Genomic DNA, 27,843 nt, shown 5'->3' with positions numbered 1-27,843 from the left:
TCAAAAGTAGTTGAGTGTGTAATCCCCCGTAATTTTATAAATCTTATTAATACATTTTAACGTATAGTTAATTATATTTAAATAGAATTTACGAATTTTAGAAATAAAAATGTAATTAACGAATATTTATTTTTATACGTTTTAAATATTTCAACGATTTATGAAATTAAAATAATTTTAGAATTTCATGTTGAAAATAAATCGAATTACAAAACCGATTGAATTTAGAGAACGTTCCTAATCGATTTTGGAATGAAATCCTAAAACTAAGTTCCTAATTCTAGCCCACTTTGGTAAAGCCCATTGTGATAAACCTAAACCCCCATAATCTCATCTCACGTGAAACCAAAGAAACAACAAAAGAAAAATCTCTCTCCTTCATCCTTCACCCTTCACGTGAACCCTCAAACCCTCAAACCTTGCAGCCGCCAGCCACCAGCCACCGCACACCGCCTGCACCACCCTCGCCGTCGGCGTCTCCTCCTTCGTCCGGTAAACCTCCCTCCTCTCTTATCTCTTTCGTTCTCCTCCGTTCTCCTTCTCCTCTCACGTTTTCCTTTTCGTGATTGGTTTTCCTTTCGTTCCTCTCCTCCTTAATGCTCGTGGTTTTGTGCAGCAACCACCACCCACCTACGAAACTGACCGCGACAGCCACCGTCCTGTGTCGTCGCCGACCAACCAGCACCAACTTCGCAATCCTTCCACACGCAAACAGTCCTCCCTTTGGCTTGTTCCTTGCTCACGGCACCACCACCAACGACCCGAGCAACCCTCGCTGCCACCATCGACAGCCGCCACCGCCGCTGCCGCGCCATCTCCGACCGCCGTCCAACCACTCTTCATTCTTTCTTTTGGTTAATTCTTAACCCTTAAATTAATTAATGTTTTAATTACGTTTTAATGATTTAATTATGTTTCTTGAATTTAAATTATAAGTTTTATGATTTGATTATGAATTTCAAGAATTATATGTTTGCATAATTAGATTATTAATTTCAGATTATATAAATGCATTGAACTATTAATTTTTAATTATTTAAAGAATGAATTTTAAGGTTTTTAATGATTTAAATCATGGTAGGATGTTTAGGAATTATTAAATTTATTGTTTTTATGATTTCAAACATGTTAATTATGTTTCGGAGTAGTTTGAAAGTAGTTATATTGCTGGAAATTTAAAGTATGATGCTTTGAAGAGTTTTCAACGAATTTCAATAATTAATATAATAATTATGATGCTAGAAATCAAATATTCAAGTTTCGATATTGGAAAATGTTCTAATTATGTTTATGAAGGGTTTGAAGCTCCCTAATGTTGCTGAAAATTCAATATGAATTGATATGAGTCTATATTGGTTGTTGTTAGGTGGAGAATTCTCCGTAGGCGACTTTTGAATTCTTAAAGTGGTCTCGCATTTTGTTTACACAAGGTACGTACATACCTGTGTGCTTGGAATGTGTGCTAATTGTTGAAACCATGTTGAACTTGTTGGTGAACTTGGTTGTGTTGAGATTGTTGTTGAACTTAGTTATGTTGATATTATCGACGAACTCGGTTAGGTTGAAATTGCATGTTTAATATTGTTGGACGGACATATTGAACTTATATTGCATTATGAGAATTGTAACATGTTAGTATGGAAGATTGATGCAAACATGTTTGATTGGGAACACTAGATTATTTAGTATATAATTCAGATCAGTTAATTGTTGTTCCCTTTTAGCTTTTCACTACTTTATGAGGGCGGAGGACCTCATTTAGTTAGTTGAAACCTTATACCCATATACAGGGGTTGATCAGTATTAGAGAAAAGATTGGAGTTAATTGGAATGAGTCTTGTTTGATGCCTCTGTGATCACTTACTCAATTCCAAGATAAAAACAGTTATAAATAAATGTGAGTTGCATGCCTTATGTGATTGTTGAGTCATAACAGGGTGTCAATTTGTAAATCATGTAAAGTGAAACTGAGTAGCAATAGCTTTAGACTGTGCACGTCTAAAGTGACGGACAAACAGGAGTTGGGGTTCATGGTGGTAGCCCATGGCCTTTCATTCGGACCGGATTGATCACCGCGTCCTATTTTCAGTCAAACGTTCCTCGATATCGCAGGTCACTGAGGTTACGGAGTCGCGCCCGTACCTCGTCTAGCTAGAAAACTCGGTCCATTGCCTATTTCAATTAAAATAATATTATTGTTATAAAAGTCTAGTCCAGTCTAGCCTAGTCTAGTTAAGTATGGTCGTCAGATTATCATGCTTTGTCTGCCCTTAATTATGTTTAATAGTATCATGTTAGGATTATTATTATTGCTTTAGTATGTAGTACTCAGCTTTGCTGATTACGTGCTTTGTTTGTGTGTGTTGATCATGGCTATGCCTTATTGATCCTGTGATGACCCATCTTTGGTGAGCAGTCTCTAAGGATCAATAAGCGTTGCCCATCTACAGGTTTGAAGATGATGCATCATTGGGATCGGGATTAGAGAGCTTGTAGTTCATTTGATTTTCTAAGTTGGATTTGGTTTGTTTAAGTGGACTCTAAAACTTATTGAATTAGTAACATTAACTTTGTTTTTCGTTGATTGGTTTTTGGGATTTATTCTGAAAATGATTATTTATAAACCTACAGTTAGTTTTATGTTTTCCGCTGCAAAATTCTGAATAAGCCGTTACGTTTTCACACGGGCGATAATGCCTTGATAATTCTCTACGTTTTATATTAAAATGTTCTTTTAGAAAAGAGAGAATTGTCGGGGTGTTACAAAGTGGTATCTAGAAGCTAAGGTTTTACTTAACAATTTTTTTAGGCGCCTAACTATCTAGTTATTTAAAATAAATTTCTTAAAAATCGAGCTTCTACGTATTATAGTGTTCAAAAATTGGTACTTTTTTTGGGGGGGCCGATTTCCTTTTATCTTGTTTGAAAGTATATAATATTTCTTATTTAAGTTCGGAATTAACTTATTTATTCGAAACTTTTTGTTTATGTGAATTAAGTACGTTTTTCTTTATTTTCGAAATTAAATTAAATATATTCGAAAAAAATAAAATAAAAAAAAATCTTATTCCTTAAGTATATTTATTCGTTTAATATTTATTCGCTTAATAAATATGTATTCGTTTATTATTTATTCGTTTAATAAAAATTTCTTATTAATTATTCGTTTTAAAAAAATAAATAAAAATATATTCTTTATTTTATTTATTCGTTTATTATTAATTCGTTTAATAAACTTTTTCTTACTAATCGTTCTTGTTTTATTCTTTAAATTCTTCAATGTTTGACCTATTATGATTTATTATGAGAGATGGGTAATATAGGAAAGGGCATATAGGATAGAATTATATGTGCATTAGTAGTTAATTGCTAACATAAGAAGTTAATTGCTATGTGCATGTGTTAAATGTTTAAGTGTTGCATGTAAATGTGCATAGAAATTGTTTGATTCCACCAAACTTATTGTTTTATTGAATTCTGATTATGCTTTGGTTGGGAAATCGTTAGTAAGATCTTAAGTTGTTTGTTTCTTGAATAAAACGCTTCTTTCCAAGTACACCAACATAGGATCCTTTGAGAAGATCGACGAATACTGAGGATCTAGATTTCACTTCACAAATTTCCAAGGAAAGAACAGATAGACAAGATGCCTTAAACATTTGAAGTTGTAATAGTTAGTTTGTTCTTAAATGTTTTGGAGAATAAGTAGCAAAGCTACAACAGTTTAAAGTTAAAGCAATAAGAGTTTGAGTTATTCTTTATTCTTTTCAAGGATGTATTAAACCTTTATAGAATTAGCAATAAAAGTTAAAGTATTCGTTTCCAATGTGAGAATTCCATAATTCGCCAACAATAGTTTATATTTATATCATAGAACTTTTATTTTATTTTGAGGACAAGTGTGTTGTTAATATTTAGGGATTGTTATACTCATTCTTTTGAGGAATAAAAGTTAGATCATTGATTATCCAAAGGACCAAGAGTTTATTTTGGGCACGCAAAGGGAATGTTTTCTTCTTTTTCTACCTTATTATTTGTGATGATTGAATTTGATCCTTGTTTCTTAGTTGAATGTCCGGTATGCGAATATCATTCATAAATGATTGTTTATGTATGTGAATTCTGGATGCTGGTGTGATATTACATTGCTAGGATAATGTTAAGTGAAGTTTCGAACGTAAAATAGAATATATTACTTACAGGTCGCGCTTTAGGATGGCCAACAATAATGACCTAGCTGCTGCTATTCGCCTCTTGGCGGAAAAACTAGCCCAGGAAAGAACTGAGCGCCCCGATTCTGCAGGGAACATGTTTGAAAGGTTTGCGAAAGTTAAGCCACCATACTTCAAGGGGCAAGCAGAACCGACCTTCCTAGAACACTGGATTAGGGAGTTTGAACGGTAAATTGTCCTGAAAATATGAAAGTAGGTCAAGCTGTCCTTTACCTAAAAGATGAGGCCGATCTATGGTGGAAAGAAAATAGAACTAAGCTAAGTGTTGTTGAAGGATTTAATTGGGACTCATTTGTTGTTGCATTGAGGGAAAAGTTTTATCCTCCTTTTATAACAAAACGAAAAGCGCAGGAATTCATAAACCTTGGGATGGGGAGTATGACCATCGCTGAATATTATAGCAAATTTATAGCGATGTCGAGGATCGCACCTGAAGTTGTAGCCACAGAAGAGATAAAGGCTCAGAGGTTTGAGCAAGGGTTGACCGATGAGTTCCAGTTGGGATTAGGTGGAGAAATCTTTACCTCTTTAGATAATGTGTATAAGAGAACCGCTCATATTTACGGTTTGCAGTCCATAAGGGACGCGAAAAATGTTGTTGGGGAGAAAAGAAAAGAGTTTAATGTCCAGAAAAACCAAGGGAATTTCAGGAGGAATATGAATGAGAATAGGAATGAAAATGGAAATGGAAATTTTCGAGGAGGAAACAGTCAGGGGCACAACAATAGGAGTAAATCCGAGAGAGTGTATCACTGCAAGAGGTGCAACAATAACCACCCTGGGAAGGACTGTAAAGGAAAATTGGTGAATTGCCACTATTGTCAGAAAAGGGGGCATAGAGAGTTTGAGTGCTTCATTAAGCACAGAAAGGAACAAAATAGTAATGGAGGTGGGAACCAAGAGAGGTTTAACCAGTCTGGAGATCAAAATTCAAAGCCTGGAGGGGCACAAAACAATCAAGAGAACTATAATAAGCCTGCAAATGATAACAACAACCAGGATAAGGCTCCGGGCAAACTATTCATGATGAGTAGAAATGAAGCTGAACGTTCTGCAGACGTAGTTCATGGTACTTTTTTTTAATTAATTTTGTGCTAGTTAAACATTATTTGATTCGGTAGCAACTTATTCTTTCATTTTGTCATTTGTTATTAAAAGTCTGAAATTAGTAGATTTTGAATGTTTCATTTACCTGTTATTATGCCCACCGGGGTAACCATAAGGTGTATAAGATTATTTAAGAACTTGCCTTTGAAGACAAAAGATTGCGTTTTCCCTTCTGATTGGACAAAAGTTTAATTTTAGGGACCTAGATGTAATTCCAGGGACGGATTGACTAAGTTTTTCCAAGGCTAAGATAGACTGTGAAATTTAGAGAGTAATTTTAAGGAACCTTGTTGGGAAATTGACCTCATGTAGATGTTTTGAGAAGTCCAAGAACCTTTAGTTATTTCTGTAATGCGAGTGAGGAAATGGACGAATAGAGAGTGTGAGCTATTTTTTTCTGTAGTGTGCTAGTTGGGAGTAAATAAGTTGGAGTGAAGATCGAGGATGTTCCCAGTGTGAATGAATTCATTGATGTGTTTCCGAGTGGAATTGCGAGTATGTCACCAACTAGAGCATTTGAGTTCACTATAGAGTTAAATCCTGAAACGACACCTATATCTGAAACACCGTATAGCAAGGAATGAGAAAGAGCATGGTAAACACTTGAGAGTTATTTTGGAGACGCTTAGAAAGAATCTAGTTTTATATGGATGAAGTATACAAATCTTGAAGTCATGTGGGTATAAGTGACACTGGCGGAATAGTGAAGGACTAAATTGATTGAAAACTACGTTACTTAAGGGAATAAATTTAAGAGAAGATTCGAGTGGTCCAGGATCGTTAGAAATCATTTGGCATCTTAAAAAGATGAAAAGAAATATATGAATTGGTGAAAGAGCTAGGGGTTGTGCCCAAAAGTTATACATATCCATGAAAGGCATAATGAGGTTTGGTAAAAAGGAAAAGTTGACCAGAAGGAGTCTCTGTAGATCCTGCTAAGATTAGAGAGGTGAGTGAGTGACCTATTCCAAGAACGTGTATGTATCTAAAGTTTTTTAGGCCTAGATGACCATTATAGGATGTTGTGAAAGACTTTTCGAAGAGAGAAAAACCATTGACCAACTTGTTGAAAAAGGAATCGAAATTCAAGTGAAGTGAGAAATGTGAGGAAGCTTTTTAGATTTAGCTTTTGTCGCGTCAATTGAAACCTTATAAGGCTAATTACCAAACCAATGACCTAGAGTTAGCTGTTATGGTGTTATCTACGAATATTTGGAGACATTACCTTTATAGAGCAACATGTAAGATCCTTACCGAGAACAAAAGTCTGAAATTTTGGCAATAAGGTCCAGTTGAATCTTTGGGACAACATTGAAAATGAATATTTCTTTCCACCCTGCAACCGATAGACAGATTGAGATTACTAACGGAATTTATGTTGAAAACCGGTGTTATTGACTTTAAGGGTAATTGGGAAGGCCACCTAGGTTCGATTGAATTTTCGTGCATCAATAGTTACCATGCAAGCATTACGATGTCACATGTTGAGGCACTGTATGGAAAGAATTGTAGAAGTCTTACTTGTTGGAATGAGTTTAGTGAGAATATTGTATTGAGGACATAATTCGTTGAGGAAGAAATACCCAAAGTTATTCCCTGAGATGAGTTACGAGGGCGTAACTCGTTTTCTTTAAGAGAGGTAGAATGCGATATAAATTTGCGCTTCTTACCTAATTTTATGGTGTTTTTATGCATTTTTATGCTTATTTTAGCAAATTATACATGTCGATGCAAGTAAATAGATTCTCCGCGTAAGAAAAAGGTGTTCATGAGTAATTCAAGAAACTTTAAGTTGGCAAAAGAGTGTACATAAATGCCACAAGTACTTCTACAATAAGAATAAGTTCAAAAGTTTGGAAAGATATGTGAATTTTCGTGTCAAGTTTCGGGACGAAACTTCTTTTAAGAGGGGTAGATTGTAATCCCCCGTAATTTTATAAATCTTATTAATACATTTTAACGTATAGTTAATTATATTTAAATAGAATTTACGAATTTTAGAAATAAAAATGTAATTAACGAATATTTATTTTTATACGTTTTAAATATTTCAACGATTTATGAAATTAAAATAATTTTAGAATTTCATGTTGAAAATAAATCGAATTACAAAACCGATTGAATTTAGAGAACGTTCCTAATCGATTTTGGAATGAAATCCTAAAACTAAGTTCCTAATTCTAGCCCACTTTGGTAAAGCCCATTGTGATAAACCTAAACCCCCATAATCTCATCTCACGTGAAACCAAAGAAACAACAAAAGAAAAATCTCTCTCCTTCATCCTTCACCCTTCACGTGAACCCTCAAACCCTCAAACCTTGCAGCCGCCAGCCACCAGCCACCGCACACCGCCTGCACCACCCTCGCCGTCGGCGTCTCCTCCTTCGTCCGGTAAACCTCCCTCCTCTCTTATCTCTTTCGTTCTCCTCCGTTCTCCTTCTCCTCTCACGTTTTCCTTTTCGTGATTGGTTTTCCTTTCGTTCCTCTCCTCCTTAATGCTCGTGGTTTTGTGCAGCAACCACCACCCACCTACGAAACTGACCGCGACAGCCACCGTCCTGTGTCGTCGCCGACCAACCAGCACCAACTTCGCAATCCTTCCACACGCAAACAGTCCTCCCTTTGGCTTGCTCCTTGCTCACGGCACCACCACCAACGACCCGAGCAACCCTCGCTGCCACCATCGACAGCCGCCACCGCCGCTGCCGCGCCATCTCCGACCGCCGTCCAACCACTCTTCATTCTTTCTTTTGGTTAATTCTTAACCCTTAAATTAATTAATGTTTTAATTACGTTTTAATGATTTAATTATGTTTCTTGAATTTAAATTATAAGTTTTATGATTTGATTATGAATTTCAAGAATTATATGTTTGCATAATTAGATTATTAATTTCAGATTATATAAATGCATTGAACTATTAATTTTTAATTATTTAAAGAATGAATTTTAAGGTTTTTAATGATTTAAATCATGGTAGGATGTTTAGGAATTATTAAATTTATTGTTTTTATGATTTCAAACATGTTAATTATGTTTCGGAGTAGTTTGAAAGTAGTTATATTGCTGGAAATTTAAAGTATGATGCTTTGAAGAGTTTTCAACGAATTTCAATAATTAATATAATAATTATGATGCTAGAAATCAAATATTCAAGTTTCGATATTGGAAAATGTTCTAATTATGTTTATGAAGGGTTTGAAGCTCCCTAATGTTGCTGAAAATTCAATATGAATTGATATGAGTCTATATTGGTTGTTGTTAGGTGGAGAATTCTCCGTAGGCGACTTTTGAATTCTTAAAGTGGTCTCGCATTTTGTTTACACAAGGTACGTACATACCTGTGTGCTTGGAATGTGTGCTAATTGTTGAAACCATGTTGAACTTGTTGGTGAACTTGGTTGTGTTGAGATTGTTGTTGAACTTAGTTATGTTGATATTATCGACGAACTCGGTTAGGTTGAAATTGCATGTTTAATATTGTTGGACGGACATATTGAACTTATATTGCATTATGAGAATTGTAACATGTTAGTATGGAAGATTGATGCAAACATGTTTGATTGGGAACACTAGATTATTTAGTATATAATTCAGATCAGTTAATTGTTGTTCCCTTTTAGCTTTTCACTACTTTATGAGGGCGGAGGACCTCATTTAGTAAGTTGAAACCTTATACCCATATACAGGGGTTGATCAGTATTAGAGAAAAGATTGGAGTTAATTGGAATGAGTCTTGTTTGATGCCTCTGTGATCACTTACTCAATTCCAAGATAAAAACAGTTATAAATAAATGTGAGTTGCATGCCTTATGTGATTGTTGAGTCATAACAGGGTGTCAATTTGTAAATCATGTAAAGTGAAACTGAGTAGCAATAGCTTTAGACTGTGCACGTCTAAAGTGACGGACAAACAGGAGTTGGGGTTCATGGTGGTAGCCCATGGCCTTTCATTCGGACCGGATTGATCACCGCGTCCTATTTTCAGTCAAACGTTCCTCGATATCGCAGGTCACTGAGGTTACGGAGTCGCGCCCGTACCTCGTCTAGCTAGAAAACTCGGTCCATTGCCTATTTCAATTAAAATAATATTATTGTTATAAAAGTCTAGTCCAGTCTAGCCTAGTCTAGTTAAGTATGGTCGTCAGATTATCATGCTTTGTCTGCCCTTAATTATGTTTAATAGTATCATGTTAGGATTATTATTATTGCTTTAGTATGTAGTACTCAGCTTTGCTGATTACGTGCTTTGTTTGTGTGTGTTGATCATGGCTATGCCTTATTGATCCTGTGATGACCCATCTTTGGTGAGCAGTCTCTAAGGATCAATAAGCGTTTCCCATCTACAGGTTTGAAGATGATGCATCATTGGGATCGGGATTAGAGAGCTTGTAGTTCATTTGATTTTCTAAGTTGGATTTGGTTTGTTTAAGTGGACTCTAAAACTTATTGAATTAGTAACATTAACTTTGTTTTTCGTTGATTGGTTTTTGGGATTTATTCTGAAAATGATTATTTATAAACCTACAGTTAGTTTTATGTTTTCCGCTGCAAAATTCTGAATAAGCCGTTACGTTTTCACACGGGCGATAATGCCTTGATAATTCTCTACGTTTTATATTAAAATGTTCTTTTAGAAAAGAGAGAATTGTCGGGGTGTTACAGAGTGAGGCTTCGTTCAAGTTGTATGCTGTCAAAAAATTGCTTATATATACTTAGCATTGAAGTGGTGGGTCGAGCAAAGTCTACAAAATCTTGTTGAGTCCCACTTCAAGCATTCATTGTTTTAGTTCCCTTCAAGCATCCTACAGAATAAAGAGTAAATTAGAAGATCCTATGAAATAGTAAAATTTTAAAAATAAATTAGCAATTATGAACTATTCTCACGTCTCTCAAGGAGATGAAATAGCCCTTATGTCACTTCAAATATTTTCACACGAACAATTAGTAAGAGGGTTATAGTTAAACGTTAATATTTGCAGAATTCACTTAGGTATACATACATCCATTAGATTCTTTATTTCATGTAAGAATGTGAGTTATATTTTTAGATTCATAATTAACTTTTTATTTTGAGCCACAATCTGTAAGTGGCTACTCTTCCAAAAGTGTTTATTAAATTAAACCCAAATTAATTAATCTAAGAACTCAGGCAAAAGGAAGAAATCTGAGAAGAAAATTTTGTAATTGTCATTTTTTTTTTCATTTTCGATCATGTGAGGGGCCGTGACATAGTATATAAAACTAATCTTTAAGGCTTTAACCAACAGTTTAATACTTTAACCTTTTGGTTGTATCCGTCATATAACACACATATTTGCATACAATAAGTGAGTAGAACACATAACGTTTTTTGTTATAAATTTTGTAAGGACTGTCACTGCATGTTTTGCCGTATGCATCATCCTTTAGAACTATCACAAAGTGACCAAATCAAACCAGTTTAGCAAAGCAGCCTAAGTTCTACAATTGGAATCAATCTCACCCACAATACATGAAAGGAGAAACTCATTTCACTCAAAACAGGTACCCCAAATAAGGTTGTCCTGCCTAATCTATCATATTGAGTTTATACCTAATAGCAACAATAAACAGAACTCTATAATTCTTTAATTTAACTGACTATGTAATAACATTTTCCTACTTATGTTATATGTTAGTCTAAATGAACCTCTAAGACAGTAACAGACATTTCTGAAATTAGAAAGAAGGTAGTCCTACTCCATATTAACAATCAAGTTAAATAAAAGAATCACATAAATACACACAATTGGATCTAATGAAGCAAAAATATAATCATGCATTTAATTTAAAAAAATTAAACAATCGGTGATAAAAGACAAGGGGAAAAAAATGAACTACTCAACCAAAAACCCAAATTGGAAAAACAATTGGGCAAAAAATATAATCATACATTTTCTTTTTAAATAAGATAAAAATACAAGATATTAAACCCCAATTCTAATCTAATATGGAGTAATGAGTGAAAAACTGCACTCAAATCAGACACCAAAGGAAATGTCAAGAGAGAGAACAACATCTTCAAATCATTGATTTTTAGAGGATTTAATCGATATTATCACTTACACCATGTAATCAAATAATTTTAAATTACAAAACCCCAATTTTGAGACCAATTTCAAATAAATACAAACATGCATGTAAAACTTTGAATTAAATTTAGTATTTAACTTACCTCTAACAATGAAAATTAAACCAACAAACGAATCCAAAACTCTAATCGATGAACCAAATAAAATAAAGCTTTAACATATAACATATTCAAAATTGAGTAATAAAGTATAATTACATTGTTGAATTTTTCTTGCGATCGACAATGGTTGTGGCTATGGTTGTGGATGAAGGTGATTAGGTGAGGGAGATAGAGAAATGATGCAGTTTTATAGGGGAGTACAGGAGAGTTCTCTAGATGGTACGGATTATGTGTTTATATTACTCCGTATATATGTAATACTTAATCAAAAGAAGGGGCAAAGATGGAAAAAAAATTATGACAAAACAAGAGGAGTGTTTCGGCTTTTTTAAGTAGTAAGATTTTTATTTGATAGGTTTTAAAAAACGTGAAGATGCGTACACAATAATACGATTATATTTGGAACTTAGATATAATTTATTTGTATCAATCTGATTAAGTTTAGGAAGCTAGATATGAGAGGATATCACAAGTGTGGATGATTATTTATAAAGCCACAATTTATATTTTTTGGACTTTCTTAGAAAAATTGTAAGCACGTTTAAAGTACGTGAAATCGAAATTGAATTATAGTCACTACAAGAATTTGTATCTTTAACGACAACCTAATTACGACGGGTCAAAAATCCCGTCGCAAAAGTATTTTGCGACGGGGCTAACAACCAAACAATGACGGGAATAATCGTCGCAAATGTCTTTTACGACGGGTTTACGACAAATTTACGACGGGATTTCTATTAACGACGGCCCCCTTTTATGACGGGTTCGCGACAGGAAATCTCGTCGTTAATCAACGATTATTAGCCTTTCGCGACGGGATTTCCCGTCGTTAATAGTACCATTTCTTGTAGTGAGTGGAGGTTTTTATTTTTATTTTTGTGACACTTAATTATTTTAATATGACGAATATAGTTTCTTGATTATTTTTGGAAATTGCTAGTATTTTTCTTTTAATATGATGTATGAAAAAGTAAAATTAGAAAGAATTACATAATTGTATAAAATACTTCGTAGTATATATCTCTTATACTCGGTGTACAATGTCTTTGCACAATGACTCATTGAGATGTGTTGATACTCCGTGCTACCATGGTTACCAATTTACCACTCAATCTAACACTAAAGCATTGTGTTTGATATTTCTCGGGTTCAGACCTCTTTAGTTCACCTTATTTCAGGAACTTATTACTTATTTCAGATTTAATCTGATCAAATTAGAAAAAATAAGTTTATATCAAATAAGAAAAAATAAGTTTAGATCAGATTAGAAAAAATAAGTTTTGTTCAGATCAGATCTGAATATTATTATTATTATTATTATTATTATTATTATTATTATTATTATTATTATTATATGAAAAACACCAAAACGTTACAAACTTAACAAGCTACAAAGATCAAGTGAACTACAAGAAGTTGGAGGGGAGCTGAGATACAATCTGGGCCCCCACTCCTCTAGCTATGGCGAACCCGATCCTGCTGAAAATGTGGGCAGCTGCCCGTGCCCCAATGTCCTGAGCCCTGGAGTACGTCTGGACTCGCTTCAGCAAAGAAACAGCCCCTTTCTCTAATTCCCCAAAAGAAGAGAAGGAAAAAGGAAAGAAACCGTAACCCAAATCCCTACAACGTGCCGCATACTTATCGTGCTTCCGTTGCGCTGTAACCGCCACAGCCCGACCCGGAACGAAGCCTGACAACCCAGATTGCGTCATAGGGGAAGACCCAGTCAAGTCAATACACACATCTAGACCGCCATCCCATGAGTAAAGAAATATATCTGCAGGACGAAGAGCGCCATCACTCTCACTAGTCAGCCCAACATCAACCTCCTTGCGAGCAGAAATCCCCGACCGATAGCAAATATCCAAAAGGGTATCACGAACAACATTATGTCGATGTTTGATACCCACAATCCCAGCACAAGACACGGCATGATCCCCATAAATGTCCCTGTCGAAAACCCGAGAGCAAGCAGAACACGGCGTCGAATCAGAGAACAACGGAATACCCAACCGATAGCAAAGAACCGAACGATAAGTCTTACCGTTCATAGTCTGGCCTAAACCCGATATGGGGACTGCCCGCAACCAAGCTGATGAGTGATCCCCCTGCTGTGATTTCCATAGGGCAACAAGACGTGAAGATAAGGAGTAGGCGGATTCTGCATCAGCAGTAACCTTCGTGAAATATATGTCTGCCAATTTGTTCATGAGTGTGGGGGCAACGATCTCACTAGGGGTACTCATAAGGTCTGTCTCCACGGTCCTATTGAAAAGACCAAGAGCATCATCAAAGGCCGGTCCCGAACCATCAACACCTGAAAGCCGAAGAAGCGAATCCTGCAAACCAGAAGACTGCAAACGGGATGCAAGAAAAGCATAATGCCGAACATCACCAGCTGAATAAACACCCAACCCTCCATAAGAATAAGGCAAGGTGGCAAGGCGCCATTGCCAGTCACCGAACCCAGGTCCCGAAGCAGTCACGATGCGCTCTAAAGAAGCCCGCAGAGCCACGTCAAAAGATAATTGGGCCGCTTCGAAAAGATGAGGCGGACAAGTGCGCATAGCAAAGTAGAGTTTAGAAACTCCAGTACACGCACGAAGAAGCAACAACTCACACTGGGGATCATTAAGCTTGGCTACAGCATCCATCAACACAACAGTCTTCGACACACGCTGCGAAACCAACTCCTTACAAAAAGAGGAATCCGTACTGACTGGACCACCAAGCAACTTAACACCAAGCGCAGGACGAGCAATATCCGTAGGAAAGACACCCTCTAGACGACTGCGTGGGTCCTCTGAAGGCCAGAAAACCTCCGTCTTCTCAACATTAACATGGAGACCTAAACGAGGATCCTCCTCCAAAATCAACTCCAAGACCTGTCCAACCACCAAAATGTCACCAACGATAGTGCCATCGTCCAAGTACCAAGCCTGAAGAGATAGATCAAATGAGTCTCTAATTCGACACACCAATGGATGTAGAACCAGAGAAAAAAGCAAAGGGCCGAGAGGATCCCCTTGCTGCACACCCTGACAAGACCACAAGGTATGCTCCCCATAATACAGCCGCGCTGGAGAAGAGTAGAAGAATTTAACCCAACGCGAAAGAGCAGGACAATGGAGCCGAACCTCACGTAACAAAGCCGATCGATCAACTAAATTGAACGCATTCTGAAAATCCACCAATAACATAGATAGGCCAACATCGGCCCCACGAGCCTCAACCAACCGATTGAAAGCATGGAGAATGGCCTCACCACCTGCTGGAACCCCAACTCCAAACTGAAGACCTCCAAAGTAGTTTCCTAAACGCGGACCAATCAAAGCAGCCCTGACCTTAGAAACAAGGCGCCTCCAAATAGTGCCCACAATAATAGGCCGAATACCCCCACCAGGCTTAACAAGTGGCGTAAGAGGAGCACTAGCAATGTATCCTCCAAGCTCAGCAGGACACTTTCCAGTATTATTATTATTATTATTATTATTATTATTATTATTATTATTATTATTATTATTATTATTATTATTATTATTATTATTATTATTATTATTATTATTATTATTATTATAAATCAAATGCTAACAAAGTCAAATATTTTACAAATAGTTAGTGGGAAGCCGAGATACAATCTAGGCCCCCACTCCTCTGGCTATAGAAAAACCTATCCTGTTGAAAATATGAGCAACATCACGAGCCCCAATATCCCGTGTCCTAGAAAACTTATGAATCCGCGTCAGTAACGTAACATCATCCTTATTCAGCTCCCCCAAAGAAGAGAAAGAGAACAGAAGAAAACCATAACCAATGGCCATGCAACGTGCTTCGTACTTGACCCGCTTCCGAATAGCCGCATCAGTCACAACTCGGCCCGGAGCAAAGCCAGACAACCCAGATTGTGTCAAAGGAGATGATCCCGTCAAGTCAACACACACATCACAGCCCTGATCCCAAGAGTAGAGCTGCACGTCTGCTGGTCGAAGAGCTCCATCGTTCCCTCCAGATAGACCAATATCAACCTCTTTTCGCGCTGAAATCCTTGACCGATAACAAACATCAACAAGGTTACAAGGGTATGCCTAACCACATTATGCCGATGTTTAATACTCACGATGCCAACACATGACACCGCATGATCACCAAAGATGTCTCCCGCAAAGACCCCGGAGCAAGCAGAACATGACGTCGTAACAGAGAACAAAGGAACCCCCAACCGGTAACACAACACACATCGGTAAGCCTTAGCATTCATCGTCTGTCCCAAACCTGATATGGGGACCGCACAAAGCCAAGCATAGGTGTGATCTCCCTGCTGCGATTTCCACAACGCAACGGCGTACGAGAAGATAAAGAGAAGGTGGATTCTGCAGATGCAGTACCTTTGTGAAATATATTATTATTATTATTATTATTATTATTAATAATAATAATAATAATAATATTATTATTATTATTATAAAAACGTTTACACAAAGTTGGATGAGAGCCTAACAACTAACTAAGCTTCGACACCCTTATTCAAGGCAAAATACAACCATTGAAAAAGAAAAGAACGAACTTTAGCATTGACCGCATTACTATTATTATTGTTGTTGTTGTTGTGCTCCCACCCCCTTCTAAATGCAATAACTCAAACGATGAAAGATGAATGCACCACACTTAACATTGTTACAATGACTATTATAGAGAAACTTGATACGTGAAAGCGTGCCCAAAGGCTCCTTATCCAATTCCCATAACGTAGAGAAAGAAAAAGGGATGATCTGTACAATTTTCTCTCTCTTCAACGTAGTAGTGTAGGTGGTTTCTCATTCATCGAATTTTCTCTCTCTTCAACCTTTCCCTCATCTTCGAGCTTCCACTCTCCTTCAATTCATTCTCTACTCTTCAAGATTCCTCTCTCCTGATCCTCTCCTTGGAATCATCAACATGAGGGGAAAAAAATATACGGAGTATATTATTTTCAAATTCAAATTTAAATTAGAATTGAAATTTTAGTTGAAAATTTAGGTATGGCATGGTACTGTATAAGAGCAAATCAGAAACCAGGGTATATTGACTAGACTTAGGGCGTGTTCGGCAGTAGCGTTTGAGGTAGCGGGTAGCGTTTTGACCTAGTCAATACGCTACTTGTAAATTTTTTGAGTGTTTGGTAAGGTAGCGGTTTAGGTAGCGGTTGGCGGTAGAGGTAGCGTTTGGGTAGCTTTTGTCAAACGTCAAGGTAGCTTTTGTCAAACGTTAAAATTAGGCCATGTTCGGCAAAATTAGGCCCTGTTCGGCAAAATTAGCGTTGGCGGGTAGCGGTTAGAGTAGCGAGTAGCGGTGAATAATAACGGGAGACGGTTAGCTGTCAAAGTAGAGGGTAACTAATATGAGTGTTCGGTAAAAGTAGCGGTTGACATTATAAAATATAAACTAAAGCTAGAATATTATTTAAAACTTTATTATAAATTTGTCAAACGCTACCTGCTACCTTAAACACTACTAATTTTAACGTATGATAAAAGTTACCCAACCGCTACCTCAACCGATAACCGCTACCTAAATCGCTACTTTACCAAACACTTACAAATTTTACAAGTAGCGTCTTGACTAGGTCAAAACGCTACCCACTACCTCAAACGCTACCGCCGAACAAGCACTTAGCGGGTAGCGGGTAGCGGTTGAGTAGCGGGTAACGGTTCGAGTAGCGGGTAGCGCGCGGTGAATGATAGCAGGTAACGGTTAACTGTCAAAGTAGCGGCTAACTGATATGTGTGTTCGGCAAAAGTAGCGGTTGATATTCTAAAATAAAATAAAGATAGAGGCTCTGTTCGACAAAATTAGCGGTAGCGGGTAGCGGTTGAGTAGCGGGTAGCGGTTAAAGTAGCGAGTAGCGGTGAATAGTAGCGGGTAACGGTTAGCTATCAAAGTAGCGATAACTAGTATGAGTGTTCGGTAAAAGTAGCGGTTGATATTATAAAAATAAAAATAAAAACAAGAATATTATTTAAAACTTTATTATAAATTTGTCAAACGCTACCCGCTACCTTAAACGCTACTAATTTTAACGTTTGACAACCGCTACCCAACCGCTACCTCAACCGCTACCCAACCGCTACCTCAACCGCTAACCGCTACCTAAATCGCTACTTTACCAAACACTTACAAATTTTACAAGTAGCGTCTTGACTAGGTCAAAACGCTACCCGCTACCTCAAATGCTACCGCCGAACACGCCCAGAATATTGTTTAAAAATTTATTATAGAATTGTCAAAAGCTACTCGCTTCCATAAAAGCTACTAATTTTAACGTTTGACACAAGCTACCCAAACGCTACATCTACTGCTAACCACTACCTAAACCGCTACCCCCTACAATATTCTACATTTTATTTTATTTTAGAATATCAACCGCTACTTTTACCAAACACACATTTCAGTTAGCCGCTACTTTGACAACTAACCGTTACCCGCTATTATTCACCGCTACTCGAACCGCTACCACTACCGCTAATTTTGCCAAATATTGCCCAAGTGTAGGTTTAGCGTTAACAAAGGCAACAATTTTCCAAGTTCAATCCCCCCTCCCCTCCCCTTTACCTTTCTCCAACGTTTCTTCCCTTTTAATTTTTAAATAAAATAAAAACCATATTTGTGTGTCGTGTAAATTTCTTTGAAATTTATTTTTGAATGGAAAAACTGTCTTTCTCTTTCCTGTCTGTTCTTTTCACACCTTCAGGTTCGCCGGTTCGCCCTATATAGTCCTGCACTCCACCCGTCTACCCATCTTCCCCTCTTTCTCCCCTCTCCTAATTTTGGGATTTTGTTCAATAATTTATTAATTCCCCCCCAAATTTGCGTATTCTTGGTGCAAATTCATCATCCAGGTACTTTCTCCCTCCTGAATCTTCAATTTTGTCTCTTTTCTCCGGAGCATTTGAGATTTAGTAGCGTTGATTTCTTGTTCGATTTTTCTCAATTTGGTTAATCGAATTGGATCAAATGTTTGAATTTTTGGTTTCTAAGGTTTTTGATTTTTATTTATGTTGATTGGGTTTGTTGAACTTCTTCCGATTGACGTTTTAGGGTTTTGAACTTCTTCCGATTCTTGTTTTTGAAACAAAGTTTTAATTTTAGGGTTGGGGTGAAAGGAGGTGAAGTGGAATTACAGTTGGTTGTTTCGGAAGCTTAAAACAATTCAATCACTGTGATTAGTTTAGAATTATACTGCCACTCCCGCTCCCTTTTTGGAGTACGGGGTCGGTTCGGTTCAAACTCTTCGCTACTGGGTGAAAGATGCCTCTTCTGATGCTGCAAAGTTTATAGTTAATCGGGGTAAAGTATTGGAAAACCATGCAATCACTGTGATTAGTTAAGAATTATGCTGCAAAGTTTATAGTTAATCGGGGTAAAGTATTGGGAATTTCATTCATTTGAATCCAGTGATGGAACGATAAACAATTTAATATTGAATTACTGTTTCTCATGATTAGGGTTCTTAGGCCACAACATTTCATAGGTGGCGGCTCATATTTTTGTAGCATGAGCACCAGGAGTGCCAGCCGCAATTCCCAAATAAGGAAAATGGTGTTAGATGTTGACCTTAATGTGCCACCCGCTAATTTTGGTGAGGTTGGCACATCGAGCCACGTGGCTCCTGTTGTTGCACCAGTTCAAGCCGAGCAGCAACGTTCCGTACCACAAGTAGTGCCGATTGATGTGGATTCACTTGATGATGATGTTGTTTTATGCTCTCCTAGGGCCTTTGCGGAGGTAGACTTTTGCTTTTTGGTTGCTAGTTATGGTTGGGGATTCTTCTTGTTAACGTCTTTAATGGTTGATTGAAATGATTTTGCTTTTTTTTCCCTTTCTCTTATTCCAGGCCAAAAATAATTCAAGAAGGAATCAGACTAGAACTAATGTCGTTGACATTGATCGGGGTAAGGAATAATCCCCTTTCTTTACTTTTTTTTTCCCAACTGAAGCACACATTTTCAAAATTTGTTTAGATTAGAGTTTATATCTCTCTCTTGGTTATGCTTTCTTTTAAGTGTGTAATGACATGTAATGATGTACAATGATAAGACAATCAACTAAAAGCTGTAGCAGAGTTCACTACTGTTCTCTACTTCCTGTAATCTCATCCTTCATGAACTTATTAGGTTTTGCTTGTCTCCTTATTGAGTTGCCAAATACTATGCTACTATATTTAAAGTTAAAAACTTGTTGTAATTTTAAGGGAGTAACTTTCCATGGTTATCTAATGGTTGCCAGTTACGACTTTGAAGTGGATGAGCATTTATCCTTGTAGACTGTCTGTATTAATATTCAAAATGAGGGTCTTTTGGTGTTCTTTTGTTCTTACATTGGGATACGGTGATGGAGATCTTAGTTCCTGAGTGATTCTCATGCGACACAGACTTTTTCTTGAAGTCCTTAATGGTAGGTGAAAAGAATAGGGGAGAAATGAGGTGTAGAGTGTACTTCAGCACTTTTACACTTACTAGGAAGCTAGACAGAATAAGGAGATGGGAGTTTCCCTTGACAAGTAATTGAGCAAACATCTTATTTTATGTCAACTAAGTTAACTGATGCAAACCCATACTTAATTCTTTCCTTTTAACGTGTATCAGATTTAGTGATGCATGCAATCATACCAGCGTATAGTCTGGAGTAGCACAGAGGCTATTACTGAGAGTATTTGTTAAAGTAGTCTAAAGGATATAATAGTGAAGGTGAAATTCGGAGGTTTTGTGTTCTGGAAGATTCTGAATTAATTCTGGTTCACAGACTTGGGAAATGTTAAGAGTTCAGAAGAGTTTGTGGGTTTATGTTTCCCAAATGATATATATGGCAAAGCTACTCTGGTTCACGTACATTGTGTTTTTGCATATCCAAATGTGGGTTCTGTCTGCTACATGTATTATCACTTGGTGTTTGCCTTCTTTTCCTTTACCAAACAACATTGTACTTACTTTTGTTGTATGTCTCTCTTTTCACTCTATTGGAATAGAGTCTTCTACCAGAAATGCAGCTAATCAACGTAACAAGCGGCAAAGAATCTCAACAACCCTACCTATTATCAACTGTGAATCATATGTAATTTCGGTAAGGCCCAGCACTGTCACAATAATCATCATATTTTTGCGAGTCTATATGTTTTCTGTACATGATTTCCTCTACTTAGTTGGATATTCATGTTTCTCATAACTGTTTGATCAAGTAACCAAAGTTTATAAAGTGCATGGGTTTACAAAGGAGAAATCATTTTAATTTTTCGACTTTTCTCCTTAGTGAAGTGCGCATTTTTTGTGTGTTTGTTAACACAATTTCTTGGCATGAATTATCAAGCTTGGATCGGTTTAAATTATTGCTCAACTTAACATGAAACATCGGGTTAGGGTTAGCCCAACAGACCGAATTTGTTTTTTCATGCTATTTAAGGGAATTTTGCTGATTAGTTTGAATAACCATATCTGTTACTCTTGAGATATCTACTTCACTATAAGAATTTATTGTAACTTCTATCATTCTATGGAATTTAAGAAAATGTTATACACACATTTCAAATTGACATAGTGATGATTCTATGATAAGGAGCCTAAATTGGATTTTGAAGAAGTTGCTCTCCATTTTGATACATACTTGGCCTGTTTATTGTGAAGTAGCAGGCTATGATACCTTCTGTCAAGGTATTAACAAAAACGATGTTTAAGACGCTGCTGTCAGAGAGCCTTTGGAAAGGCTTTTTGGATAAGCGTATGGTATGTCATGGACAAGGGAGATAAGTGTACTTTGTGAAAATTGTTAGATGTCTGGAGCTGTGTACTCATTTTCTTCAATTGTTGTATTTCATCGTCTCTCAATTATAATGTTATTTCTGTTAGATTAGTGTTTTGGCTGCATTATTTACGAGGCTACTTTTAGGTTTTTGATTTTTAGTTGTAGGTGTAATCTATGATGTTTGGATAAGGTTTATTTGTAGGTTTTAGTAGTAATTTTAAAGTGCCTGATTGCTGTTGGTTTGATGTTTTTTTTGTTTTTTTGGGGATATCAGAGTGGTTTTCCAGCGCAAAAAAGAAGCGTGGTCCCGCAACCGCCTCCTCCTCCTCCTCCGGAGCCTACTTTCAGTTGTCCTGTTTGCATCAGTCCATTGGTTGAAGAGGTGACAACAAAGTGCGGTCATATTTTCTGCAGGGCATGCATTAAGAAAGCAATATCTTCTCAAGGGAAGTGTCCTACCTGCAGGAGAAAGGTGACATTGAAAGATACAATCAGGATCTACCTACCTACAACTAGATAAACTTGAGGTTTGTTCCTATTTCCATTAGTGGCATTACCCGTCTTTCTGCTACCTTCCCATGTTATCAATGTACGCCCTGAATGAACATTTGTTAAATGAAACTTGTATGATGATTATGGGCTCTTATCATCTCAATTTCTGTTTTTAGGTCCCACGTCTTTGATTAGGTTCTATGTTTATCCAGCCCCTTGTTTTGGTATATAAAAATTATTGATGACCAGTGTTTGGCTTTCCAGGCTAAGATTTTGGGAGCTCTAGTTGTCCCCCCCCCCCCCCCCACCCCACCCCACCATTACCACCACCACCACAATTTGATTGGTCTATTCTCGACTGGGAAACAATCAATTCACTAACACAACAATATATATTTTTTAGTTTATTTCATGGGGCTAAGTTTTACTACATTTGAAAATTGAAATATGATGAGAAGACGTGTATTTTTGTTGTGCTTTCTCTGGCTTATTCACTGAAATGCTAGTTCTCTTTACATCAAGGGAAAACAAATCAATTCACTAACAGAGAGGTTCTTTTTAAGTTTAATTCATGGGGCGAATGTTTAATATGTGGATATACAGTCTATCCCGGCCACCCAACCCAGCAGGGGTCAGGGGTGGGCCGGTATACACTCTTGAAATTCGACTAGAAGATGTGTATTTATGTTGTGCTTTTATCTGGCTTGTTGACCAGAATGTAGTCTTGCAGTTTTAGGTATATCCGGACATGCTAGAACATGATTTGGTGTTGAACTCGCATAAAGTTGACATTGGCCAAAATATAATGCTTTTGATTATTTGGCTAGTACTGGTTCTTAGCTGACATACTGTCAATAGTCTTTGTTTTTTTAGCAAGATTTTCTTTTTTTCTGTTATGCTAATCTCGTTGTGTTCTTTTCCTTTTATGCAATGTTGTTTAAATCGCCATTTGGATTGTAGGATCCAGTTTTAGCTTTAGGGTCTTGATGGTAGGGACAATTACAATCAGTCCAGGGACCCAGGGGAGAATCTTGATCCCAGAAACATTCTGACAATCTGGCTTTTACGTATCAAAATGAGCCTACAAGTCACCTGCCTGCTCTCAAAGCCAAGAAAGATGACATGACCCAGCTTAAAAAACGCGCATCATTTTTTTTTCTTAGGTCTGTCTCCCACTCTTGTGAACCCCTAGTTAGTCTTCTTCCCATTCAGTTGAAACTTCTGCGTTCTCCTCGTTGCTGTATAAAACAATTTAGCAACTGGAAGATCAGAACTTTCTCTTTCTATTGCTGCGTCTATTCACCTCAAGTCTTAAATCTCAATTGAAGCTGTATAAATAAATCAGTCCAGGGGGCTGGATTGGTGGAATCTCGATCCCAGACACACTCTGTAAATCTTGCTTTTACGTATCAAAATGGGCGTACAGGCCACCTGTCTGCTCTCAAAGCCGAGAAAATTGGCACGGCCAACTCAAAAAACATACAGCATAATTTTTCTCTTAGTTCTGACTCTCGCTCTCGTGAAGCCCTAGCTGGCCTCCTTTCCATTTAAGGGAAGCTTGTTCCTTCTCCTCGTTGCTGTATAAATCAATTGAGCAACTGAAAGAAGATTAAATCTTTTGCGTTCTCCTTGTTGCTTTTATTCACTTAAAGTCTCAATTGAAGCTAGATGAATTGGCAACTTACTTCCATAGATTCTCAGTTGTTGGCTTGTTGCTCTCTTCCTCTACCTCCCTCGTTATGCTTAAGTATTTGATTAATTTGGTAGTTTCAGACCTTAGAATTGTCCAACTGAAAGGCCTGCGAATTACTTTTTGGACTTTCTAAACAAGCTGTGAATAATGTTTTTGCTCAATAGTCTGCGTTACTCTGCCGAAGTGTGACTCTAGCTCTCTGCTCAACTGAAAGGCTCACCCTATATTTGTAATGTTTACAAAATATTATTTGGTAAATTAAATAATACCAATTTCTCGATACTGCTCAGCTTAAAATAATGTCAAGTTTTACACCAAAAGAAAAAAGATCTGGAGCTTTGATTATGTAAATGGTTGGAATTATGGATACAACAAAGATTAAATTGTTGTTGCAACTTCTGATTGTGAAGAATTTTTGTAGAAAACTAATGCCTTTTACTCTTTGCACTATAGTCTAAGGACTTGTAGAGTAGTCCTATCCTATCCCTCTCTTACTGATCCGAATTTCGAAGTTGGTCCGCGACAACATTGCTGTATGTTGTTAGGGGTAGGTGGTGGCTTGGCATCCTCCCATGTGAGGCTTGTTTCTGTGGACATTTGTTTTTAGTTTAATCTGCTCGCTGAGTGCTAAGTTGTTTTTAAGGAAAAGAGGCAAATTAGCCCCATAAGTCAAGTGTCATGTGCAAATTAGCCTCATAGCTTCAAATGTAGCAAATTAAGACCCCTAACTATTATACTAATGTTTTTGGTAGAGGATCTGCTTTAGCTGCATATCCACATTAGCTGCTGCCTGGTTCCGGTCTCCCCTAATTCCAAAAGCAACTTAGTAGTTATCTATATTTATTTTTCCGATCAAATTTCACTGGAAATAATATTTTTTGCTGAAACAAACATTGTACCCCCCCCCCCTATACATGTACTGTATTCAGTTGTATGAATTCCTTTTGTGGTCATTATTTCAATTCACTTTTCCCCCCAATTCCTCAATAACTTCATGATTGCAAACACCAATATGGCATTAGTTTGCAAAATATAGTTCCAATAAATCCTTGTTATCTCTTCCATCTACCCAGCAGCGAAGAAAATCTTCCATCTTAAAAATTGTTTGATAGCTGGCGTGTGTTAATTCCATTCTGTAACGTGGTTAACTCTTGGTTGCTTCGATATTATCTTGGTTATCTCGTGGTTGCTTCAATATTATCTTGTGGAATTTGGCTGGAAATAAATAATTTGGAGTTACTTGAACACTGCAATAGCTGTAGGGTTAATTTGCTACAATGAAAAGTTGTCATTTGCACATGACATTATGTTTATGGGGCTGGTTTATTACATGATTTGCTTGTTGGAAGCCTTTTTTGGTTCAAGTGTTAATGAAAAAATGAAATGTTGTCAATAAAGCGGAATGGAACTGTTTCGATCTGGTTCATTGTTTGAGTTATTTGGTTTGCCTTAAATTTTGGGTAATTTTTTTTAATCCCCCATTTCCTACCCCATCTGGACTTTTGTTGCCTCCAACACAAATTATGTTGCCTTTGTCTCCCTTGTCGCCCTTGTTACAGTGCTTTCGGCAGCTCAATGGGGGTGAAGAACAGCTAAGGGTGGTCTTGAGCTGAAATCGTGGTGGTATATTGAACACTATTTAATGTTAGATTCCCTTTCTAATGTTCTGAGATGTTGTACTAAATGACACTTATAATAAGATCAGTGGCATAGATTGCAGTATTGTGAATTTGTGATGGTACTTGCCATGTTTTTTTTAATTGTGTTGGCTTGCTTGTATGTGTTGTATAAAACTGAAGTTAGCTGCTCATGATGGTGATGGGTGTGGTCTCTTTGATGGAGAATGTGATTAATCCACAGAAATAGTTCCTGATTACTGGAACCTTACTAATGAGATAATTTGTTTTTGATGTGTCAGATTTGTTCTATGTCTGTTGCTGTTTAAGTAGACGTTTTAGGTACATAATATTTTTGTTTGTTTGTGGCTTTAACTCTCCAAATAGGAGAAGGTTTAATCTCTTTGGAGACCTGTTCAATTGTTTGAAGGTGGTTTTGTATTAGACAAAGTTGGCCTTGTTGAAATTATGTGATGTTTTTCTTTTCTTTTTCTTTACCCGTTTTATTCCTTATTGATGGAATATCTTGTTTCTGAATATGTAGTTTTCTAATGCACCAGCATGCTGATCTTGTTATACAATTTTTGTCCTTTCTTTCTCTTACATACTTCACTGGTTTGCTCTTTTATTTGATTTTGTTGCATAATTATGCAATGCTTCTTCTACTTGGAGAGTGCAAAGCCTTTTTGTGCGAACAATTTGAAATCGTGGCCAGCTGCTTAAACGGGGCATTCTTTTGGAACACCAAACCTTATCCCGGATCTACTTTATTAGTGATAGTTTCATTATATTTGAAAATTTGTACTAAAAGCTCTTAATTTATTTATTTATTCTGGTCTTCTGTTTCATTTTTGAACAGACTCCTATATAATATGTCAAGGAGATTGTTGATGCTTTCTGAAGCTGGTGGTAGAGGTTAAAGAAGAAGTCACCGATCTCGAGCAAGTTATTGATGAACACAGCTATTTTAAAGGAAAAGGTGGGGGTAGTATCCCCCCTATGCCAATATCCGGGAATTTGTAAAGTGATGTCCTTTATATTGGTGGAACCTTTAGAATGCCCCAATTTAGATTTCTCATTCTTACTTCTCCTTTCTTTTAGTTTCAGCCTTGGGGCTTCAAGGTTACCTCATCCCGTTGGGTCATACTCATACTATCGCTGATATTGTCGGCAATGTCTTAGATGAGCTTATCAATATGAAATGTTGAAACATTCAATTTATAATGATTAGTTGGATTGGTTTTGGTGATGAATTTTGATACCATATTGGTTGCAATATTCCGTTCTTCCATCTTGTGTTGATTTTATTCAGATCGCCAGAAAAAATGATTTTCAGCATTTTAGCTGATAAGTTGCAGGCGAATTGCCCTTTTTAACGAGACATTATCTGTGGCTTGAGATCAATTCACTCATCTCTTACAATAACTGACAGTGTTGTTTTTAATCCTTGGTTTATCTTAATTATAAACTCCTTGTAATTTTGTTTTGAAGGTAACCGCCACCACCATTAGCGGTTTCCTCTGTAACATTGTTATGGTTAATAAACCGATCAGTAAAAAGTAAAACGGAGTCTAATTGGATCCTGCATGAACAGTCATTCCCAGAAGTATTGTAAATCAAGGCAAGGGAGGAATAGGAAATCACTCGTGCTTCTTAACAGGAAGAATAGAATAAAAATTATTTTCATAAAGATGGTGCCCTGACATTGATCATACATAGGGGAATTATCAGATGATTCAAGATTAATTTGTTTAGATGATGAACATAACTATAAAAACAAACTTTACCAAACAGGTAAATGACATTATTCATACCATACAGAAGCAGATATACTGATAGCATAGCATAGCAAAATTAAGGTGAAGCTGCTGCAACAGCTTCAGCATTGAGATGATTACCCTTGTATAAGGTTCCTCTGAGGCCAGGGAGGAAACCAAAGCCACCAAAAGGACCAAATAGAAACCCGGGCCTACCAAACGGGCCGAACCCTAGGAACGGGTTCAACAACAAACCTAGAAGACCTTGAGGTTTGTAGACTGTGTCTGCTGGCACGTCTCTTCCAGACACGGTATCAGTAAGGACTGCCCCAAGGATAAGGACTGCTACCACCAATGTTGCAGGAACTCTCTTCATGATTTTCTTCCTTAAAAGATATTGCTCTTCTGTGTGATCAAAACATGCTGACAGGAACTGGTATTTATATATACACAGAGTGAGTGAAAATGAAACTCCAACCTTTGAAGGTAGATGTACTCATATAGTCATGTGTAGTAATGTCGTTCAATATTCTCTGCACTGACAAGTAGGCGAAATTGGGGGGTGATTCTTATTTTTGGTTGTACATTTGGTAGAATTGTCAGTTGTTCATTATCAGCTAGATATGGATTAAACGTGTATTAGATGCATTTCAGGTGTTTCACTAATTTGGGAAAAGTATCTTGTATTATTGGTAATCCTTTTCCATAATTATGGGTTGGTTCTGCAATTGGATCTTTCAATTAAGCTGATGAACACAGGACTAATCAGGAATTAAAATTACCTAATCACACTGTTTTATGCTAACTTAGTTCAGAGTATCGATGCAATGTTATTCATCTCTCAATTGAAATACCAATGCATTGATTAAAAAAAAAAGAAAAAAAGGCGAGATTTAATCAGGCTTATTTGCACTTAAATAAATTGGCAAAACATGTAAAATAAATGTTTGCAAGACTGCA

General features: G+C 36.9%; 2 protein-coding genes across 5 annotated transcripts; both read left to right on the top strand.

Annotated features, from left to right (window-relative positions):
- The first annotated feature begins 32 nt into the window (after positions 1–32).
- On the top strand, positions 33–9,922 carry LOC130460823 (uncharacterized). 3 transcript variants are annotated; one of them, XR_008920935.1, is made up of 7 exons: positions 33–492; positions 617–854; positions 1,367–1,430; positions 2,417–7,731; positions 7,856–8,093; positions 8,606–8,669; positions 9,656–9,922. XR_008920935.1 is itself a non-coding variant. In XM_056828431.1 (6 exons), exons 4-5 carry the CDS (start codon positions 4,419–4,421, stop codon positions 8,632–8,634), a joined length of 912 nt encoding a protein of 303 aa, XP_056684409.1. In that variant the 5' UTR covers positions 33–492; positions 617–854; positions 1,367–1,430; positions 4,203–4,418; the 3' UTR covers positions 8,635–8,669; positions 9,656–9,922. The 3 variants fall into 3 exon arrangements, 2 of the variants coding, with proteins under 2 accessions (XP_056684409.1, XP_056684406.1); XM_056828431.1 differs by lacking the exon at positions 7,856–8,093 and having other exon boundaries at positions 4,203–5,301; XM_056828428.1 differs by lacking the exon at positions 7,856–8,093 and having other exon boundaries at positions 2,417–5,301.
- Positions 9,923–18,217: 8,295 nt separating this feature from the next.
- Positions 18,218–26,379, top strand: LOC110803476 (uncharacterized). 2 transcript variants are annotated; one of them, XM_022009003.2, is made up of 7 exons: positions 18,218–18,429; positions 18,680–18,877; positions 19,036–19,315; positions 19,425–19,482; positions 20,556–20,650; positions 21,600–21,852; positions 25,986–26,379. In XM_022009003.2, exons 3-6 carry the CDS (start codon positions 19,085–19,087, stop codon positions 21,843–21,845), a joined length of 630 nt encoding a protein of 209 aa, XP_021864695.1. In that variant the 5' UTR covers positions 18,218–18,429; positions 18,680–18,877; positions 19,036–19,084; the 3' UTR covers positions 21,846–21,852; positions 25,986–26,379. The 2 variants fall into 2 exon arrangements, with proteins under 2 accessions (XP_021864695.1, XP_021864688.1); XM_022008996.2 differs by lacking the exon at positions 18,680–18,877 and having other exon boundaries at positions 18,219–18,429.
- Positions 26,380–27,843: the final 1,464 nt, after the last annotated feature.

Source organism: Spinacia oleracea, chromosome 1, assembly GCF_020520425.1.
Source record: "Spinacia oleracea cultivar Varoflay chromosome 1, BTI_SOV_V1, whole genome shotgun sequence".
Taxonomy (NCBI): Eukaryota; Viridiplantae; Streptophyta; class Magnoliopsida; order Caryophyllales; family Amaranthaceae; genus Spinacia; species Spinacia oleracea.
Note: the sequence above shows the minus strand (reverse complement) of the source record. Positions and strands in the feature narration are given on the sequence as shown.

Excerpts from the sequence above, each read along its gene's own strand:
- LOC110803476 (XM_022009003.2), top strand. The coding sequence starts at position 19,085 with ATGAGCACCAGGAGTGCCAGCCGCAATTCCCAAATAAGGAAAATGGTG. Across the intron at positions 19,483-20,555 it reads TGTCGTTGACATTGATCGGG|AGTCTTCTACCAGAAATGCA; the intron begins GTAAGGAATAAT and ends CTATTGGAATAG. Across the intron at positions 20,651-21,599 it reads GTGAATCATATGTAATTTCG|AGTGGTTTTCCAGCGCAAAA; the intron begins GTAAGGCCCAGC and ends TGGGGATATCAG.
- LOC130460823 (XM_056828431.1), top strand. The coding sequence starts at position 4,419 with ATGAAAGTAGGTCAAGCTGTCCTTTACCTAAAAGATGAGGCCGATCTA. Across the intron at positions 5,302-8,605 it reads TTCTGCAGACGTAGTTCATG|GTGGAGAATTCTCCGTAGGC; the intron begins GTACTTTTTTTT and ends GGTTGTTGTTAG.